General features: G+C 47.1%; 1 protein-coding gene across 1 annotated transcript in view; it reads left to right on the forward strand.

Annotated features, from left to right (window-relative positions):
- The window catches only part of LOC126201595 (putative ammonium transporter 1), a 362,485-nt gene that overhangs the window by 156,619 nt on the left and 183,139 nt on the right, over positions 1–22,727 (forward strand). The window contains exon 3 of the mRNA XM_049936797.1: positions 14,816–14,905. Within this exon, the coding sequence (XP_049792754.1) occupies positions 14,816–14,905 (90 nt within the window). The remainder of the gene's footprint in view (positions 1–14,815; positions 14,906–22,727) is intronic.

Below are 22,727 nucleotides of genomic sequence, written 5' to 3' on the forward strand. Positions count from 1 at the left end.
AGTGCGAGAATTATTGCACAATCAGCTTAAGAGCTCATGCATCGAAGCTGCTTACAAGAATAATATACAGAAGAATGGAAAAGAAAATTGAGAATGCGCTAGGTAACGATCAGTTTGGCTTTAGGAAAAGTAAATGGACGAGAGAGGCAATTCTGACGTTATGGCTAATAATGGAAGCAAGGCTAGAGAAAAAATTAAGACACTTTCATACGATTTGTCGACCTGGAAAAAAGCGTTCGACAATACTAAATGGTGCAAGCTGTTCGAGAGTCTGAAAAAAGTAGGGGTAAGCTATAGGGAGAGACGGGTCATATACAATATGTACAACAACCAAGAGGGAATAATAAGAGTGGACGATCAAGAACGAAGTGCTCGTATTGAGAAGGGTGTAAGACAAGGCTGTAGCCTTTCGCCCCTACTCTTCAATCTGTACATCGAGGAAGCAATGATGGAAATAAAAGAAAGGTTCAGGAGTGGAATTAAAATACAAGGTGAAAGGATATCAATGATACGATTCGATGATGACATTGCTATCCTGAGTGAAAGTGAAGAAGAATTAAATGATCTGCTGAACGGAATGAACAGTCTAATGAGTACACAGTATGGTTTGAGAGTAAATCGGAGAAAGACAAAGGTAATGAGAAGTAGTAGAAATGAGAACAGCGAGACACTTAACATCAGGATTGATGGTCACGAAGTCAATGAAGTTAAGGAATTCTGCTACCTAGGCAGTAAAATAACCAATGACGGACGGAGCAAGGAGGACATCAAAAGCAGAGTCGCTATGGCAAAAATGGCATTTCTGGCCAAGAGAAGTCTACTAATATCAAATACCGGCCTTAATTTGAGGAAGAAATTTCTGAGGATGTACGTCTGGAGTACAGCATTGTATGGTAGTGAAACATGGACTGTGGGAAAACCGGAGCAAGGAAGACATCAAAAGCAGACTCGCTATGGCAAAAATGGCATTTCTGGCCAAGAGAAGTCTACTAATATCAAATACCGGCCTTAATTTGAGGAAGAAATTTCTGAGGATGTACGTCTGGAGTACAGCATTGTATGGTAGTGAAACATGGACTGTGGGAAAACCGGAACAGAAGAGAATCGAAGCATTTGAGATGTGGTGCTATAGACGAATGTTGAAAATTAGGTGGACTGATAAGGTAAGCCGGCCGAAGTGGCCGTGCGGTTAAAGGCGCTGCAGTCTGGAACCGCAAGACCGCTACGGTCGCAGGTTCGAATCCTGCCTCGGGCATGGATGTTTGTGATGTCCTTAGGTTAGTTAGGTTTAACTAGTTCTAAGTTCTAGGGGACTAATGACCTCAGCAGTTGAGTCCCATAGTGCTCAGAGCCATTTTTTGATAAGGTAAGGAATGAGGAGGTTCTACGCAGAATCGGAGAGGAAAGGAATATGTGGAAAACACTGATAAGGAGAAGGGACAGGATGATAGGACATCTGCTAAGACATGAGGGAATGACTTCCATGGTGCTAGAGGGAGCTGTAGAGGGCAAAAACTGTAGAGGAAGACAGAGATTGGAATACGTCAAGCAAATAATTGAGGACGTAGGTTGCAAGTGCTACTCTGAGATGAAGAGGTTAGCACAGGAAAGGAATTCGTGGCGGGCCGCATCAAACCAGTCAGTAGACTACCGATGACAAAAAAAAAAAAAAAAAAAAAAAAAAAAAAAAAAAAAAAAAAAAAAACTTTAAACACGTAATTTCTGTAATTTCGCAAACGTCTCGAGGCTACATTGCAATCACCATCAAGTATAATTGTATGAGTGGGCTGCCTATTTGAAGTGAGACTCAAGTATTTGAATTCTTCAGCAACTGTATCGTCTGAGACAGGAGGTCGGTAAAAGGATTGAATTATTACTTTATTCCGGCTGCCAAGTGCTACCTCTACCCGTTCTATCTAACAGGAACTATCTACTTCAATTTCGCTATAATATAGACTACCTCTAACAGCAGCAAACAACACCACCAACTGTATTTAATCTATCCTTTTTGCACACCATCAGGTACTCTGCCCTCCAAAAGGGTTTGCAAAGTACTGCTGTAATTCGGTAGTAAACACCCTCAATGTGACTATTAGCCTATAGTAGTTCAAATGCTGCATTGTGGGACACAGAAATTTCTTATAAAGCGACTGGTTGCAGTCTGCACACAAATTACCAGAACGGTTCTACATCCCCCATTAACCCGTGGGTCTTAAAGCGTGGTCGTTTTCAGTGCCGAACTCGCTCCAACACGCGCTGTGGCCGAACAGTGCGCACATCACAAAGACAGATAACGTGCCTCTGCATTGTTCCTGGTTATCTCGACACATTCCGCCCCTCTGCGGCTAGTCAGTGCTTCCCCTTCCTCCTGGCCTACATTTCTTCCGGAGTACCGCAGACAGTATACAGTGGAGTCACTAACCTTTCCCTCACTCCACAGTAGACGGCTGCAACTGTCGTCTGCTACGATTTCCTCTCTGTACCACCCAACCTCTTCAACTCAGAGTAGCACTTGCGCCGAAAATACTCAGTTATTTGTTGGATACATCCAAATCGCTGTCTTCTCATACAGTTTTTAATCTCTACAGCTCGCTCAAGCACGATGAAAGTTATTCCTTGAAGTCTTAACGCATGTCCTATCAATCTGTCCCCTCTTCTTGTCCCCTTCTATACACTTTCTCCTTTCCTCATCGCTGTTGTGGACAATCTTCTCAGTTATCAGCCCACCAAATTTTCGACGTCTCTGTATAGCACCACACCTCAAACGCTTCAGTTCTCTTCTTTGCCGGTTTTTCCACAGTCCATGACCCATTACCATACAGTGCTATGCGCCAAACGTACGTTCTCAGAAATTCTTCCTCATATTGAGGCCACCATTTCATAAAAACAGACAGATTTTGGCCAGGAATGCCCAGTTTCCCTGAGCTAATCTGCTCCTTGCTTCGTCCAACACAACTTATTTTGCTTCCAAGGTAGCAAAATTCCATTACATCGTCTACTTCGCGGACCCCAATTTTGATGTTAAGTTTGCCGCTAATCTCATTTCTGCTACTCGTCATTGCTCTCGTATTTCATTGATTTACTCTAAATCCATACTATGTCCTCATTAGACAGTTAATTCTGTTCAACACATCGTATAATTTCTTTCTCGTCTTCATTGAGGGTAGCAATGTCGTCAGTGAATTTTATCATTGACACCCTGCCAACTGAATTTTTGTAATCGCACTCCTGAATCTTTCATTTCCGTCATTCAGGTGTTGATCAGTTAAGGAGAAAGACTGCATCTCTGTATTACACTAATTTAATCGCGCTTCGTTGTTGGTCTTCTATTTCCCCTCCATATTTTTATTTGTTTATTTATTTACACGTCTAGTTCAGTAGGACCAAATTGAGGAGCAAATCTCAAAGGTCATGGAACGTGTCAGTACATGAAATTACAACATAAAAGTAGTAACAGATGAAAATAAAATGTTCATGAACCAAAAAAAGTCAAGCCACAAGTTTAAGTAAACGCATCAGAATCGGCTTAATTTTTCAAGGAAGTCCTCAACAGAAGAGAAGGATTGACCCATGAGGGAACTCTTCAGTTTCGATTTGAAAGCGCATGGATTTTCTTATTATTGTGGTGGCTTATTGAAAATGGATGCAGCAATATACTGCACACCTTCCTGCACAAGAGTTAAGGAAGTGCGAACCAAATGTAGATTGGATTTCTGCCGAGTATTAACTGAGTGAAAGCTACTAATTCTTGGGAATAAGCTGATATTGTTAACTAGTAACGACAGCAAAGAATATTTACACTGCTGGCCACTGTAAATGCAACACCCTGAAGGAAACATCCGAATCAAGTGAAATTTACACCATGAGTTTGCAGCGATGAGATACGCAACTGATTAGAATTTCAGCGCAGACGCACATCACGCGCGCCTGTGGCGCCACCTCATAGCGCCATTTAAGGCTTGGCGATTTCGACGAGTGTACGTTCGGCCCGTGTGTTTACCTTGTGGTTGTTTCACAAGACGATTAGTTATGCCTCGTAGAGTTCGACGGAGGAAGGATAGTGGCTTACCGAGATTGTGGATTATCATACAGAGGAATCGGTAGTCGTGTGGGACGAAACCAAACAACTGTAATGCGGATATGTGACCGTTGGATGCAGGATGGTACGACGGACCGACGTGGTCGATCGCATTCACCTCGGTGCACCACTGCACGTGCTGATAGGCAAATTGTGCGCATGGCAGTGACGGATCGCTCAGTGACATCCCGAACCATAGCACAGCACATTGCGTCTGTAACGCATCATCCAGTGTCTGCGCGTACCATTCGACGCCGTTTACAGCAGAGTGGTCTGTCCGCAAGACGTCCATTGCTTCGTCTACCATTGACGCAGAACCACAGACGTCTCCGTCGCCAATGGTGTGATGACAGACGGATGTGGACAGCAGAATGGAATGACGTTGTCTTTACTGACGAGGCACGCTTCTGTCTGCAGCACCACGATGGTCGGATTCGAGTGTGGAGACGCCGTGGAGAGAGGATGCTGGACAGCTGCATTATGCACCGCCACACTGGTCTTGGATATTACTCTCGCACGCCTCTAGTACGCATTGCCGGTACTTTAAATAGTCGGCGCTACATATCCGAGGTGCTGGAGCCAGTTGTCCTTCCTTACCTTCAGGGCTCGGTCACAGCCATATTTCAACAGGATAATGCGCGACCACACGTGTCACGCATTGTCCAAAGGTTCTTCGTCAATAACCAGATTGAATTGCTTCCCTGGCCGGCTCGCTCTCCGGATCTTTCGCCGATAGAAAACATGTGGTCCACGGTTGCTCAACGAGTGACCCAGATCCCCAGTTGCCACACCAGATGATCTTTGGCAACGTGTGGAAGCTGCTTGGGCTGCTGTACCCCAGGAACACATCCAACGTCTCTTTGACTCAATGCCGAGACGTGTGGCAGCGGTGATCTCCAACAATGGCGGCTACTCTGGCTACTGATTCTGGCAGGAACCACATGTCACAGACGTCTGTAAACTTAATTATTTGATACTTGGTCAACATGTTATCTACAAAATAAATTTTGTTGTACTACCTCTTGCCTTTCTTGGTGTTGCATTTACGGTGGCCAGCAGTGTATATTGGGAGGCCAGTGTCAAAATACCAAGACTAGTGAACAGGGGCCGACAAGAGGTTCGCGAGCTTACATCACTTATTGCACGAACTGCCCTTTTCTGAGCCAAAAATATCATTTTAGAATGGGAAGAGTTACCCCAAAATATAATTCCATACGACACAAGCGAATGAAAATAAGGAAAGTGGACTCATTTTCGTGTCGAACGATCGCTTACTTCAGATATAGTTCGAATAGTAAAAATGGCAGCATTAAGTCTTTGAACAAGATCCTGAACGTGGGCTTTCCACGAAAGACTACTATCTATGTGAAGACGTAGAAATTTGAACTGTTCAGTTTCACTAATCATATGCCCATTCTGTGAAATTAAAACGTCGGGTTTTGTTGAATTGTGTGTTATAAACTGGAAAAACTGGGTCTTATGTGGTTTAGTAGTAGTTTATTTTCTACAAGCCATGAACTTATGTCATGAGCTGCACTGTTATACACAACATCCTTTACTACCAAGCTAGTGTCATCAGCAAACAGAAATATTTTAGAATTACCCGTTATGCTAGGGGGCATATAAATAAGGGAGTGGCCCCATCACTGATCCCTGCCCCCCCCCCCCCCCCCACCACCACCACCACTTGAGCAACCTCCACTCAGACCCCACATCACAGCCACTCTCATTTTGTGGGACTATATGAAATACTGAGCTGAAAATAGCCATGCAGAAGGTCATCGACGGCATCGATGTTCCGACACTTCAATAGGTCACGCAAAATTTCGCTATTCGTCTGCGACACATCACCTCCAATGATAGCAAGCATATCAAACATGTCATAACCAAAATCTGGATATCTGTAATGACGTTTACGTGTTAAATAATGTGTGTGTACACCGCAGTTTGTAACTAATTTACGTTTTCTTTCGTACAGTTCAATAATTGTTACCCTGTACATTATCCGTTTTTCCTTCCGCCTATTTTCCTGAGAATTTCAAACATCTTGGATCATTTTACATCGTACGAACGATTTTTCAAGGTTGAGAAGTCCTATGAACAACTGATTTTTCTGGTCTTGCTTCCATTATAAATCGCAACATCAGAACTGCCTCTAGTGCAGTTGCCTTTCCGAAAGCTAAACTGATCGCAGTTTAAAAATTCTCAAATTCCTTTTCCATTCAACTGTGTATTGTTGTCAGCAACTTCAATGCATGAGCTGTTAAGCTAATGTGCTATAGTTCTCGCCTTTATCTGCACTCGCTACATTCGCGACTGCGTTGATGATATTGTTCCGCAAGTGAGGTGGTATTTCACCAGTCTCATACTTTCTATACACCAACTGTTGCTACTTCGCACAATAAGTTTAGATATTCCGAACAAATCTTACCTACGCCTTGTGCCTTATTTTATTGCACAGTCTTCTAAAGCTCTGTGAAACTCTGAGTTTAACACTGGACCCTCTATGTCTTTCAAATCGGCTCCCATTTGTTCTATCTAGTTATCGGATACTTCCTCCCCCTCGTACAGGCCTCCGGTGCCCTGTTTCCACCCGTTCATTGTCACCGTACCGTTAAACAGAACAATTCCTTTTCCACTCTTAATGTTGCCGCCTTCATTTTCGTGCCACCGAGCGTTGTTTTGGCTTTTCTATGTACTGAACGAGTCCTTCCGGCAACCATTTGTTTTTAGTGTTCTTTACATTCTTCCTGGAGCCAATTCGCTTTATCTCGACTGCGCGTTGCTGTTTATTTCATTCCTGAGTGACTTACATTGCCGTATTACTGCCTTTTATTGATCATTTTCGAAGTTCCTTCTTTCGTCGATCAATCTATTTTCTCTGTTATTTTGTTTTAAACGCTTGTCGAACATTACTGCCAACAGCCGTTAAGTAATGTATAAAATCCATATTTGAATCATCAGTAGTGCTCTGTATACATTTAGAACTCTTCGATGTTCAGGTTAAACGGTGGAGAGATAGACTGGATCCTTGCCTTACAACATTTTTAAACAAGATATCTTCTCTTTTCCATTCTCATTTTTTCTGCTTGGTTTCTGTACACATTGTACATTATCTGTCTTTCCTTATAGCTTACATTTATTTTTCTAAGAATTTCAAACATCTGGCACCATTTTACGTTCTCGGACGCTTTTTCTAGATCGATAAATCGTATGAATTGCCTTGATCGCACTTAACTTTTGCTTCAACTATCGAGAGCAACGTAAAAATAGCAATTCTGGTGCCTTTACCTTTCCTAAAGCCAGATTGATCGTCATCTAAAACGCCCTCAATTTTCTTTTCCATTCTCTTGTACATCATTCGTCTCAAAGCAGTTCTCTTGTTTATATGCGTTTGGTATCTTCAGGACAGCGTGGACCACATTCTTCCACAAGTTCGAGTGCGGTAAATTATGCAGTGGAAAAAAGTTGCTCCCTGTTTCGGCAGGATTGCCTATTTCTATTCAACAGTAGTCACTGGCTTTCAAATTACAAACGGCCTCGTGGTTTGCCTGTGTGAGCTGCTCATTGTTCGCTGCTTATAAATGTCTGTTGTCATTCCATTTCTTGAGAAAAATAGGCTTCCAAAACAATGGCCCTACCACTTTTTCGCGAAACGAGATAGAGTTGTAAATTAGCTCACACGAGATTTCCATTTGTGACTTTCCGCGGCAATAATTCGTGTCAAGTCACTCCCATACTCAGCAAATACCTCACCTGCCATTCTGGGCAAGGATCCAGTGGAGATAGTTTGCTGTTTCCCCTCTCCGAGCTGTTACTAATTATGTCAATTGTATATCCGTGTCGTGGTGTGAATGCGTGTACAGTTTAATGTTATGTTTGTGTTGCCACGTAGCATACTCCTCCCGAATAACAACATAGGGACCTCCTGGCTTCACGTGTTTATGCGATGGAGGGTCACCGTCAACAATGATACATGCTTTTACACACACCTAGGCGAGGTTCGGAGTTTAAATCGGTAAATACTTTGGTGATCGGTAACTATTTGCTATCCCTTCCCTTCTCTTCTCTTGTTGGCCAAATACTAGTATGCAAAGTTCTTCCACCAGCAGGAACCGAACAGGCTACGTCCTGGTCGAACGCCACTGTACAGACATACCTTAGCTTTCTCTTCTATGGAGGTGAGCTGGCAGTTGTTAATTATGTCAAATAAAATTTCACCTCTGCCAAAATGTCCTATAGTACAGGCTACCGGTTTCGGGGGAAAATTCATCTAATTACTCCAGCTCCTTCAGCAGGATTCGTGCAGGAACACCGGGGGGAGGTTTACTAGTCATTGGGAGCTCCAATGTTAGGTGCGTTATGGAGCCCGTTAGGCATATAGCGTACACGGCTGGAAAGAAAACTAAGGTGCTTTTGTTTATGTCAGCCGGGGAGGACTCATCCGAGATATGGAGCTGCCTTGCCGGTGGATATCGAGCGTGCAGGATGCACTCGACTGCAAGTTGTGGCTCATGTCGGCACCAAAGACGCCTGTCGCATGTGTTCTGAGGCGACGTCTTTGGACAGGCCAGTAAAAGTAATGAAACGAAGAACACGAACAGCTGCTCGAGCGTCATCAGCTAAAATATCCTGTAAAGTAGATGGCAGAGACAGGACAACACGAGATTGACTAAAACGGGGACACGACAATAAAACATGGCGCACTGTTAAAGCATGACCACAAGGGCACTGCGGGGCTGGGTCACCGGAGAGCAGGTAGCGGTGGCTAAACCGGCAATGCCCAATCCGCAACCTGGTCAGAAGGACCTCTTCTCGCCGAGATGGTCGGGAGGAGGTTGTCCAAACAGTTGGGAACGGTTATACTGCCCGGAGCTTGTTTCCTTGAAGTGACGACCAAGTATCCCACCACAACGACACAAGCCTCTTACAAACAACCCCACTAACGTCAGATGACGGGACACAATGGGAGGCTGGCCGAGGCAGGAGGACTGCAGCCTTGGCTGCGGCATCAGCAGCCTCATTCCCAGGCACTCCCACATGGCCGGGAACCCACATAAAGCTGACAGGAGAGCCATCTGCAGCAAAAGAATAGAGGGACTGCTGGATCCATTGCACCAAGGGATGGACCGGATATGGAGCTCCAAGGCTCTGAAGAGCACGGAGTGAATCAGAGCAGAGTACATACGATGAATGGCGGTTGCGGCGGGCATACTGAACGGCCTGATGTAGAGCAAAAAGCTCGGCCGTAAAGCTGGAACATTGGTCGAGGAGCCGGTATTTAAAGGCGACGGCCCCGACGACAAAGGCACAGCCGACACCATGGTTAGTTTTGGAGCCATCAGTGTAAATAAAGGTATGACTGGCAAGTCGCGCACGAAGTTCGACAAACCGTGAGCAATACACTGCAGCCGGAGTACCCTCCTTCGGGAGCGAGCTGAGGTCGAGATAAATATGAACCGGAGCTTGGAGCCAAGGTGGTGTCGGGCTCTCACCCTCTCTGAAGGTGGTAGGGAGGGCAATATCCAATTGTCGAAGCAGGCGACGAAAGCGGACTCCAGGGGCAGCAGGGCAGACACATACAACCCATACTGACGGTCGAGAGAATCGGCGAAGAAGGACTGATAAGAGGGGTGGTCGGGCATTGACAACAGCTGGCAGGCATACCGACAAAGCAGTACGTCGCGCCGGTAGGTCAATGGTAATTCGGCAGCTTCAGCATAAAGACTCTCGACGGGACTAGTGTAGAATGCTCCGGTCGCAAGTCGTAACACCCTATGGTGGATAGAGTTGAGACGGCGTAAGAGGGATGGCCGAGCAGACGAATAGACGAGGCTCCCATAATCCAGCTTTGATCGGACTATGGACCGATGCAAGCGAGGCAGGACAGTGCGATCCGCTCCCCAAGATGAACCACTAAGAACTCTGAGGACATTAGGGTAACGTGTACAACGGGCCGCCAAATAAGGGATGTGCGGAGACCAACAAAGATTCCTGTCCAGTGTGAGCCCTATAAACTTAGTTGTTTCCACGAAGGGGAGAACAACGGGACCGAGATGTAAGGATGGCGGAAGGAACGCTTTATATCGCCAAAAGTTGATGCAAACCGTCTTCTCTTCAGAGAACCGGAAGCCATTTGCCACACTCCATGAGTATAGGCTGTCTAGACAACGCTGAAGGCAGCGCTCCAGGAGGCATGTTCTCTGGGCACTGCAGTAGATCGCGAAGTCATCGACAAAAAGAGAGCCCGAGACATTAGGTGGAATGCAATCCATAATTGGATTGATCGCTATGGCAAAAAGGGCTACGCTCAAGACGGAGCCCTGAGGCACTCCGTTCTCCTGGAGGAAGACGTCAGACAATACGGAACCCACACGTATCCTAAACTTTCGATCTGTTAAAAAGGAATCAATAAAAAGGGGCAGGCGACCGCGTAGACCCCACCCATGCATAGTGCGGAGGATACCTCCTCTCCAACGTATCATAAGCCTTCTCCAAATCGAAGAACACGGCTACCGTTTGGCGCTTTCGCAAAAAGTTGTTCATGTTGAATGTCGACAAGGTCACAAGGTGGTCAACAGCGGAGCGGCGGCGACGAAAGCCGCATTGAACATTGGTAAGTAGCCGTCGAGATTCAAGAATCCAAACTAACCGAGCGTTAACCATGCGCTCCATCACCTTACAGACAGCTTGTAAGATAAATGGGGCGGTAACTAGAAGGAAGGTGTATATCCTTCCCGGATTTGGGTATAGAAACAACGACGGCGTCACGCCAACGCATGGGGACTTGACCTTCGGTCCAGACGCGATTGTAGGTACGAAGAAGGAAGCTTTTGCCTGCCGGAGAAAGGTGTGCCAGCATCTGAACGTGAATGGCATCTGGCCCCGGAGCAGAGGACCGGGACAGTGCAAGTGCACGTTCGAGTTCCCACATAGTAAAGGGGGCATTATAATTTTCCAGATTCAGCGAGTGGAAGGAAGGTCGCCGAGCCTCTTCTGCCTCTTTCCTGGGAAGGAAGGCAGGGTGGTAATGGGCGGAGCTGGAAACCTCCGCGAAAAAGCGGCCGAAGGCGTTGGAGACAGCCACAGGATCAACAAGGACCTCATTACCTGAAGTCAGGCCAGGTACTGAGGAGTGGGCCTTAATGCCCGACAGCCGGCGGAGGCCACCCCAGACGACAGAAGAGGGAGTAAAACTGTTAAAGAAGCTGGTGAAAGAGGCCCAACAAGCTTTTTTGCTGTCTTTGATGACTCTACGGCATTGCGCTCGGAGTCTTTTGTATCCAATACAATTCGCCAACGTAGGATGGCGGCGAAAGATGCGTAAAGCACGTCGGCGAGCACGGATAGCGTCTCTACAAGCCTCATTCCACCAGGGGACGGAAACGCGACGTGAAGAAGAGGTAGTACGAGGAATGGAACGTTCGGCAGCATTGATGATAACAGCCGTGAGGTATTCGACCTGACTGTCACAACTGAGAAAATAGTGGTCCGGAAAGGTCGCCAGGGAGGAGTAAAGGCCCCAGTCAGCTTTCGGTATGTTCCAGCTCGAAGGACGTGGGGATGGGGTGTGGTGCAGGAGACGAACGACACAGGGGAAGTGGTCGCTCGAACAGGTGTCAGAAAGGACATACCACCCGAACCGACGGGCAAGTGTGGTAGAACAGATCGAGAGGTCCAAGTGGGAGTAGGTATGAGTAGAGTCCGAGAGGAAAGTGGGGGCGCCAGTATTGAGGCAGACAAGATGGTTGAAGACATCCGCCAAGAGGGAGCCTCTGACAGGATGCAGGAGAGCCCCAAAGGGGATGATGGGCATTGAAGTCGCCAAACAATAAAAACGGCGGAGGAAGCTGAACAGTCAGGTGCATCATGTCAGCCCGACTAACTGCGGGTGACGATGGAGTGTAGACGGTACAAACAGAAAAAGTAAAGGCAGAAAGAGTAATACGGACAGCTATTGCTTGGAGAGGGGTGGTCAATGGGATGGGATGGTAATAGACATCGTCCCGAACGAGCAACATGACCCCACCATGAGCTGGAATACCGTCCGCAGGGGTGAGGTCAGACCGCTCCGAGGTATAGTGGGTAAAAGCAATATGGTCAGTTGGGCGCAACTTGGTTTCCTGGAGACCAAGGATGAGCGGACAGTGCAGGCGGAGGAGCAGTTGTAATTCCTCCCGATTAGATCGAATACCTCTTATGTTCCAATGTAACAAAGCCATCGCTAGTCAGAAAAAAAGGGGGGAACGAAACGGGTGAAGAGCGGGTCACCTCTACAGCCGCGGAGGGCCAGGTTTCGAGGGAACAACGCTACAACCGGCGGGAGGCGGATCCTGTTCCATCGAGTCGTCGCCAGCTGCGGCCGCTTTCCCAGGTTGCGTAGGAGGGGCAGCATCCTTCGCCGACGAGAGGCCAGCTGAGCGCCTGGCAGCAGAGCGTCCCGGCGAAACTGAGGACGGCCGGGAGCGGCGACTCGCGGATGGAGCGTCAGACGAAACGCGCCGGGGTGGAGAGGGGGATAAAGATTTCTTCTTGGAGGCCTTCTTGGAAGTCCGATGAGGCACAGGGATGGTGGGCTGGACCCGAAGAAGGTCCTCACGCGCGGGGTCCGTTTTGGAACGCGGACCTCGGAAGCCGGGGTCCAGATCGTTTCCCCGATGGACGCCTGAGAAGAGGATCGCTTCTCAGGCGGCGGAGAGGGAGGAGGAGGAAGGGTGGCCCCTGGGGCAGAGGGGGCAGAGGCCGCGAGGGAGGAGGATTTGGAAGGGCGGGATTTGGGAGGCAGAGGCATAGACCTCGGATCGGGTGAGGAGGTGGAGGGGGGACAGGATAGGGGTGAGGATACTGTTGAAGGTGGACACGACTGAGGCAAACAAAGTTGCCAACGTCACGGGATGGAGGCGGTCATATTTCTTCCTGGCCTCAGAATAAGAGAGACGATCCAAAGTTTTTAATTCTTGAATCTTCTCCATCTGATATGCGGGGCAGTCTAAAGATCTAGGCGAGTGGATGCCAGGACAATTGGCGCACCGAGGTGGTGGGGTGCATATATGTTCCTCACAAAGAGGACGTCCACAATCGCCACAAAGGGGCTCAGCCTCACACCGTGACGACATGTGCCCAATGCGCAAACACCGAAAGCAGCGCACAGGAGGCGGGACGTAAGGTCGCACATCGCACCGGTAGCCATCATCTTTACCTTCTCCGGGAGAACGTCCCCCTCGAAGGCGAGGATAAAGGCCCCAGTGTCGACGCGACGGTCTTTAGGGCCGCGCTGGACTCGCCGGACGAAATGCACGCCTCGGCGCTCCAGGTTGGCCCTGAGCTCCTCATCAGTTTGCAGCAGGAGGTCCCGATGAAAAATAACCCCCTGCATCCTATTCAGTGCCAGATGCGGGACAATGGACACTGGGATGACCCCTAGTCGGTCGCACGCCTGGAGCGCCGCCGACTGTGTGGCGGAGGTGGTCTTTAGAAGAACGGACCCCGAACGCATTTTACTGAGAGCCTCGATTTCCCCGAAGATATCCTCGATGTGCTGGACAAAGAACATGGGCTTGGAGGTGGCGAATGTCCCCCCATCGGTCCGAGAACAGACTAAATAGCGGGGGAAGTACTTTGCCCCAAGCCGGCGGGCCTGTCCTTCCTCCCAGGGAGTGGCCAAGGGGAAAGGGCAGGAGAACCAGAACCAGAGACAGTACCTTTCTTCTTAAAAGACTCAGCCGCAGAGCGGCCTGATACATGTTGACGTTTCATCTGCGAAACGTCCGCCCCGATACCACCCACTCCGACCAGGGGCTCTCCCCATGGGCGCCACCCAGCCTCAGCAAGGGCCACCTGGCAGGATGACCGTTGCCGGGAGTCCTGATGCCCCAAGGAGACGGGCATCTACTCCTTGGCCGACGTGGGGAGGGTACAGCTCAGGTATCGGCAGTACGATCCCTGTGTAGTCAGGGGGCTACAACCTAGAGGGTACATGACGACCCCACCACAACGGGCTGGCTACCGTGCTGGATTTCGGGTGCCATGGAAAGTCCAACATGATCGTAGGTGCAGATGGGGACGCACTATGGGCGTAAGTTGTGCAACCCATCAGGCGTTTAGGCCCAAGTGGAGGAATAGTGGGTGTGGTTACAACGCCGTTACAATGCTGAGTGCCAAGGTCTTAGTGCACTGAGGACCAGTGGTACACCACGTAAGGCGTCCTTCCCCAAAAGGCTCGTACTTCTGTAGAATTTTGAAAAATGGAGGTCAAACCCCAAGGGGGACCATCACATGGAAGGCCGAAACGGTTGAAACTCCTTTTAGTCGCCTCTTACGACAGGCAGGAATACCTCGGGCCTATTCTTACCCCGGACCCGCAGGGGGGATCCTCAGATCGTACAGGCGGCTGGCGGAGGTGTTTAAGACTGCTGGCCTCTCCCGCGGGTTGCAAGCAGAGCTCGCAATTTGCTACTCTTTGATAATTTGTAACTTATTAATGGCAGTGCTCACTGATCTGGAAAAAAAAACCTTTGCCTATAGATCATCATTGTCTCATCTTTCGTACCGGCCTCGGAACATACGTGGAATTAATATTCAAATATCAGTACTTAATAACGAAAAATAATATCAATAATACCTTTTAGCTTTGATTAGCTTTACTTCTTCATATGGACAATTTAAGTGTATGCATGAAGTCGCTGCGGCTTGACAGTGTGACATTCCAGTATGTGAACATGGCATTTTCTTTTGCAGTGATGCAGTGTGGCTTCGCCTGTTTGGAAGCCGGTGCTGTGCGATCGAAGAACGTCACCAACATCATCATGAAGAACCTGATGGACATATGTAAGCGCAACGCTGTCTACTTACAATGCTATACGTTGTTTTGTCTTGCACCTGACTTTTATACAAATGAACGAAAACCTGATCTAACTTAAGATGAGAGTATTCTGTAGGAAAATGATTGCAGAATAGAAAATCAATGACAATCGCATAACATAAGAAAGCCACGTGGATTTGATGAGATATTTTCTATCCTAAAAAGATTATTTGAAATAGTCAGCCACCTTAGCTTGCCGGCACAGTAGCACAGTGTGTTCGGTCAGTGGGTTAGCTGCCCTCTGCAATAAAAAAAACTGCGTCAAATACTGAAACATCAACTTGCACAGTTGTCATGTGACATCCGCCCCCCAAATGCCAAGAACAATAACGATAAAAAAAGCTGAATGGTCAGCGCGTCTGACTGCCATGCAGCGCACCCGGGTTCGTCTCCTGGCCGGGTTAGAAATTTTCTCCGCCGAGAGCTGGGTGTTGTGTTGTTCTCATAATCGTCGATACGAAAGTCGCCCAATTTGCGTCAACAGAAAGGACTTGCCAGTTCCTTATGATCATTCTTTCCATGTGAAATAGCATGCTATCCTTTTGTCAGAAGATTGTCTTGGGTCGCTGCTACAGTGGAGCATTTCACGCAATGGGAAATAGGCGCTGGTCGTTCATTATTCCAAGAGCAATAGTCGGTCAGATACGTCTAATTACAGACGTACATCGCTACGTCAGTCTGCTGTAGAATTGTGGGGGATTCGTTTTAAGTTACGTTTTGTGACATATTAGGAGAACAAAGGTCACCTTAATAGACATCAACACGGATCGCACAAACAGGGATCTTTTCGAAACTCATCTCGTACTCTTCCCCCATTACATACAAAGGACTGTACATAACAGTGCTAAAAGTAGTATAAGTATCTTATTGCACAAAATTTTAAAAAAAAATATGTTTATCCTCTCTTATTTTTATTTTCAACCCCAATCTTATGTACACTACTGGCCATTAAAATTGCTACACCACGAAGATACCGTGCTACAGACGCGAAATTTATCCGACAGGAAGAAGATGCTGTGATATGCAAATGATTAGCTCTTCAGAGCATTCACACAAGGTTGGCGCCGGTGGCGACACCTACAACGTGCTGACATGAGGAATGTTTCCAACTGATTTCTCATACACGAACAGCAATTGACCTGCGTTGCCTGGTGAAACGTTGTTGTGATGCCACGTGTAAGGAGGAGAAATGCGTACCCTCACGTTTCCGACTTTGATAAAGGTCGGATTGTAGCCTATCGCGATTGCGGTTTATCAAATCGCGACATTGCTGCTCGCGTTGGTTCAATTGGCTCTGAGCACTATGGGACTCTACATCTGAGGTCATCAGTCCCCTAGAACTTAGAACTACTTAAACCTAACTAACCTAAGGACATTACACACATCCATGCCCGAGGCAGGATTCGTCCCTGCGACCGTAGCGGTCGCGCGGTTCCAGACCGTAGCGCCTAGAAGCGCTCGGCCACACCGGACATTACTGCTCGCGTTGGTCGAGATCCAACGACTGTTAGCAGAATATGGAATCGGTGGGTTCAGGGGGTAATACGGAACGCCGTGCTGGATCCCAACGGCCTCGTATCACTAGCAGTCGAGATGACAGGAATCTTATCCGCATGGCTGTAACGGATCGCTGGCTAGTGTGGCCGAGCGGTTCTAGGCGCTTCAGTCTGGAACCGCGCGACCGCTACGGTTGCAGGTTCGAATCCTGCCTCGGGCATGAATGTGTGTGATGTCCTTAGGTTAGTTTTAAGTAGTTCTAAGTTCTACAGGACTGATGACCTCAGATGTTAAGTCCCATAGTGCTCAGAGCCATTTGAGCTATTTGTAACGGATCTTGCAGCCACGTCTCGATCCCTGAGTCAACAGATGGGGACGTTTGTAAGACAACAACCATCGTCACGAACAGTTCGACGACTTTTGCAGCATCATGGACTATCAGCTCTGAGACCTTGACTGCGTTTGCCCTTGACGCTGCATTACAGACAGGAGAGCCTGCGATGGTGTATTCAGCGACGAACCTGGGTGCTCGAATGGCAAAACGTCATTTTTTCGAATGAATCCAGTTTCTGTTTACAGCATTATGATGGTCGCATCCGTGTTTGGCGACATCGCGGTGAACGCACATTGGAAGCGTGTATTCGTCATCGCCATACTGGTTTATCACCCGGCGTGATGGTATGGGGTGCTATTGGTTACACGTCTCGGTCACCTCGTGTTCGCATTGACGGCACTTTGAACAGTGGACGTTACATTTCAGATGTGTTACGACCCGTGGCTCTACCCTTCATTCGATCCCTGTGAAACCCTACATTTCAGTAGGATAATGCACGACCGCATGTTGCAGGTCCTGTACGGGCCTTTCTGGATTCAGAAAATGTTCGACTGCTGCCATGGCCAGCACATTCTCCAGATCTCTCACCAATTGAAAACGTCTGGTCAATGGTGGCCGAGCAACTGGCTCGTCACAATACGCCAGTCACTACTCTTGATGAACTGTGGTATCGTGTTGAAGCTGCATGGGCAACTGTACCTGTACACGCCATCCAAGCTCTGACTCAATGCCCAGCGTCTCAAGGCCTTTATTATGGCCAGAGATGGTTGTTATAGATACTGATTTCTCAGGATCTATGCACCTAAATTGCGTGAAAATGTAATCACATGTCAGTTCTAGTATAATATATTTGTCCAATGAATACATGTTTATCATCTGCATTTCTTTTTGGTGCAGCAATTTTAATGGCCAGTAGAGTATTTATCTTATTTTTATTTTCAACCCCAATCTTATGCATTTATTGATTTTGTCTATTTTCGAGCGCCTTCAAAGTACATATGGTTTCATCTTTAGGTGCAATTCATACTAATCGATGTACTATACATGCATATATGTATCTGGTCATCGTAAGGAACTACATAATAAGCTTTAAGTCATAACTAACAAAGCATTGTGATTTAATGCTTACTATTGACTTCATCTGATATCCTATTCAGTGTTTTGAGTTAATATTTGATTACTGCGCAGCTGCCTTACGATGAGATACCCAGATTACCAAACTACGTTCCTGAAGATGAAAAACAATAAATAATGCTGGTTGACGATATGAAATAATAGAAAAAAATAATTTTTTCTCTCCCACAATAAGGTGTTAAAAATAATAAAAGAGTAAAAAATAGTTTTTATTCTCCGAAATAAATGGAGGAGAACCGATGAGCGGTGGCGTATTTCCACACGGGACCTTTTAAGATGCGCGAGCGGTATTCAAAATACTCGAATGGCAGACGCTACAAGAGAGGCGTTTGCATAACAGTGAGGTTCAGTGCTGAAATTCAGAGAGCGTACGTTCCAAAGAGAATCACGGAACACATTGCTTCCTCGCACGTACATACACTGTGCGCCCTGTTCTGGCACGCCTACTCCTAGCGGTGCACTTTAGAACCACGCTATGGCACATATTACGAATCCAAACCTGGAGAGACGCTCTATCCAATAATATGTGTTATGTTTCTTCACGTCTTCTAGCTACCTTACAGTTGTCTTTTGGACCACTAGAGGTACTTACGAATAACCCTGTACTTTCCGAAACCACCACGCGCTCCGGTAAGAATGAAACAGAAAAGATCCAGGTATGAACAGCGCCTTCCAGAATGGGTCGTTTTAGTGCTCGAGAGAGCATCGCAAAAATACAAATCCAACCCCAGTGTCAGACGCTACAAGAGAAGCGTTGTGCATCTCGGAGAAGTTTGCAACAGAGATACCAAGACTGTATGTTGCTGGAAGAGTAAACCAACACATTGTAAGTAGGCTGTTCAGGTTTTTATGTTGGTAACGCCACGTAGCGTTCTGTATGAAAATCTCTGACTGTGCTGTGTGCAATCTGTGGCTGGTTGGCATTGTTGGAATATTAGCTATTGTAGTGTTGGGCAGTTGGATTCGAACAGCGCGTAGCGTTGGGCTGTTGGAAGTGAGCGGCCAGCAGTGGTGGATGTGGCGAGAGAGATGGCCGAGTTTTGAGCGAGGACGATCTGGACGTGTGTCCGTCAGAAAAAGGAAATTTGTAAGACTAGATGTCATGAACTGATATATATATGACGACTTGTGAACATTATTAAGGTAAATACATTGTTTGTTCTCTACCAAAATCTTTCATTTGCTAACTACGTCTATCAGTAGTTAGTGCCTTCAGTAGTTAGAGTCTTTTATTTAGATGGCAGTATTGGCGCTCACTGTACTGCAGTAGTTCGAGTAACGAAGATTTAAGTGAAGTAAGTGATTCATGAAAGGTATAGGTTATTGTTAGTCAGAGCCATTCTTTTGTAGGGATTATTGAAAGTCAGATTGCGTTGCGCTAAAAATATTGTGTGTCAGTTTAGTGATGATCAGAATAAGTAAAGAGAGAAATGTGTGAGTACGTTCAGTTTTGCGCAGCAATTTGAAAAACAAATAACGTGGAAGTTTACCAGCACAGTCATTTATAATTTTCCAAAGGGGACGTTTCAACATTACCTCGTCCTACATATATCTCGCGAAAAGACGCTTCAGCTTACACATGACAGGTAGATTCACCTCTTCTGTGTGTCTGGCGTGATCATACAGACTGCTCAGACTGTGTCAGTTGGCAGTGCGTGCTCGCTAATTTCGAAACGACAGGAAACGGGCAGCAGTCATTCGCTCGCACAAACACACAGGCGCATGCACCGGCTCGTTGTAATAACGCAATCCATCAAATAACAATGGCATCCGGCCGTGTTCTCTGTGGGCCGTCGGTTTGGCTGTTCTGTCAAGGCCACACGCACACGAGTTCAAGAATGTCAGCAAATAGTGGGAACCACGACCTGCCACGTCTGTGAAAATTGAAATCGCCTTCCTCTGCAAGCAATCTGAGAACTGGAAGGTCATCTTTTGAAATAGCGTTCCACTTTGTCACTAGAGTAAGCCCAGTGAGATCTTGTCTGGGTCGCAGCGTGATGCAACGCGTACAATTGCTCCTCAGTGCGATCCTGCCTCCGGTGGCAGCGGTAACGTTGCGGCATAATGACGGCCAATCAGCACCATGAAATTCACAGTGGATGTCCAGCTTAGTACACGTCCATTGCTACATCTCTGCTCCACGCGCCATAGTACAGAGCGTGACGGATGATCTTCGTGTCATTATTTGTCCCTCTATTTTCCATTCCACTCCGCAAATGAGGACGAGGGAAAATGACTGCCTGTATATCGACATCAATGTCGCTTTCGCGCGTGGTATGATAAAACTGCCGGTGTTACAGCTACTACTCAAGGAGACACCCTGCTGAAGGCTGCCTGCAGTAGTAGCCGAAAAGTCGGCAGGCTTATTATATCTGAGGCAGAAGACGGAAGAATTTCATGGACAAAAAGTCTTCTGACTTATCTGACGCGGCCCCCCACGAATTGCTGTATTATGCTAATATCTTTGATCGCTCGCTAAACCCACTGGGCAGAACAGGTAATAGGATTGTGGAAAGGGCCAAGGGTTGAGGTCAGTTTCTGCTTCTATTTGTCATTTATTGTAATTTAATAACCTTTACAAGCAAAGCGGCACATGGCCGAATCTTTGCCGAATGCAAACTAATTAAAAAAAACACATACGCAAAGTGCAATACAAATGGCTGAGGGCCCCAATTCAATTCCAAAATTTTAGAATATATTACCATATACCTTTAAAGACAGAAGGCCAACAAGAAATCTTAAAAAAGATCAAAATTCAGTTAAGATAGCAATAAAATAATTTAAAGAACCAACATATGCAAGGTGCTATACCAATGGCTGAGGGCCACAAACTTCAAAAATTTTAAAGTATATTACCATAATCTTTAAAGACAGAAGGCCGTAGTGTTAAAGCTTGAAAGATAAATTTAAATATTAATTTTGCAAAATTTTAAGAAAACAAACAAATAACCATAAGCCTAAAATTTAAAATAACCGACAACAGATAATTAAACAACGGTGGCACTCAGAAGTCCTCCAGGGAGGTCGGTCTGCCCTCGTTCACTTAGGTGAGACAGGTAGTGAGCTCAACTACACTTGATCCGTCGGAAGCCAACCAGGGGACAGCCACGGACCGACCGACATAACGACTTGTGTCCCGTCAATCAGTGCATGAGAACCCAAACCGGCAATGTTACAAATGTGATAATCCACAATGGAGTATGTATTAGCTGTCAAAATTACACACCACGTTGGACAGCGACAACACATGAGGAAAGGACGCTACCTGAGATTACGTTAGCGGCCAGGGCAGGTAACCGGAACACTAACTACTACTAGGAAGAAAATCCCGCTGGTACACTTGAATGTGAAACACGATAATAGTTAACTTCACTCAAAAGAACACTGCCTGAATTTACGTCAGTGCCCAGGGCAGGTAGTCAGAACACTAACGGCCACAAGACAGAAAATTCCACTGGTGCACTCAAATCGTAGTCGACCAAAATAGTTAACTGCACCGCATGGCGGCTAAACTTCAGCAGTAGAACCGCTCGGTGTTTGTGTAGTGTCGGCAGACTTGCCAACACTACGCACACTAATTGAAAGAGGCGGCCAAGATGCACGCGCTAACTCACGAAGGATGGAGTGAGGTCTGAAACAGGATACGTAATGAATGCTATAAAGAAAAGTACGTAGCTTCTGGACTACTTAACTTTAATCCATCCTTTGTATACATCGTTCTTGATGAAACATCTGGAGATTGTGGCGATACAAGTGAGACTCTTTAGATACAAGCTATCTAAGGCTAATGGCGCCTTGCTAGGTCGTAGCCATGGACTTAGCTGAAGGCTATTCTGTCTCTCGGCAAATGAGAGAAAGGCTTCGTCAGTGTAGTCGCTAGCAACGTCGTCGTACAACTGGGCGAGTGCCAGTACGTCTCTCGAGACCTGCCGTGTGGTGGCGCTCGGTCTGCGATCACTGCCAGTGGCGACACGCGGGTCCGACATGTACTAATGGACCGCGGCCGATTTAAGCTACCACCTAGCAAGTGTGGTGTCTGGCTGTGACACCACAGTTTGCTCACCGGAAAACCTCCCCAACAGCAAACCTCCGAAGCGAACCACAACAACATGAATAGACGTGGCTTGGATAGTTGAAACCACCACTTAACTTTGACGTCCTGGGTCGGCGAACCACGAAGCTCGTAGCCATCGGACAGTTCCATACACGCTCCGACACTGCGCAGGGGCTGCCAGCGACCCCAGCCGACTCCACCGCGCGGAGATAACTTCCCTCGTCCGCAACAACCGACCGGCTGACTCCAGACCCCCTTGCCGGAAACTATATGCACCAAACCAGAGATGGTACACAGCGCAAATATCGATTCACATCGCTGCTGCCACACGTAGAAGGAAGAAGAATGACGATGTAACCGCGACGAGGACGGGAAACCAAACACACATAGACAGCGAAGTTCACGAAAACGCATAGTTGGGAGAGAGCACGGGTCAATCTTCATCTCAGAGTACCACTTCCACATTACATTCTCGGTAATTTGTTGGATATATTGAAATCTGTGTCTTTCCCCACAGTTTTTACCTTCTACAGCTCCCTCTAGGACCATGGAAGCTTTTCCCTGATGTCATCTCGCCCCTTCTTCTTGACTGAGCGAGGTGGCGCAGTGGCTAGCACACTGGACTCGCTTTCGGGACGACGACGGTTCAAACCCGCGTCCGGTCATCCCGAGTTAGGTTTCCCGTGATTTCCCTAAATCGCTTCGGACAGATGCCGGTATGGTTTCTTGAAAGGGCACGGCCGGCTTCCTGTCCCATCCTTCCCCAATC

The sequence above is a fragment of the Schistocerca nitens genome, chromosome 1, assembly GCF_023898315.1.
Source record: "Schistocerca nitens isolate TAMUIC-IGC-003100 chromosome 1, iqSchNite1.1, whole genome shotgun sequence".
NCBI classification, from domain to species: domain Eukaryota; kingdom Metazoa; phylum Arthropoda; class Insecta; order Orthoptera; family Acrididae; genus Schistocerca; species Schistocerca nitens.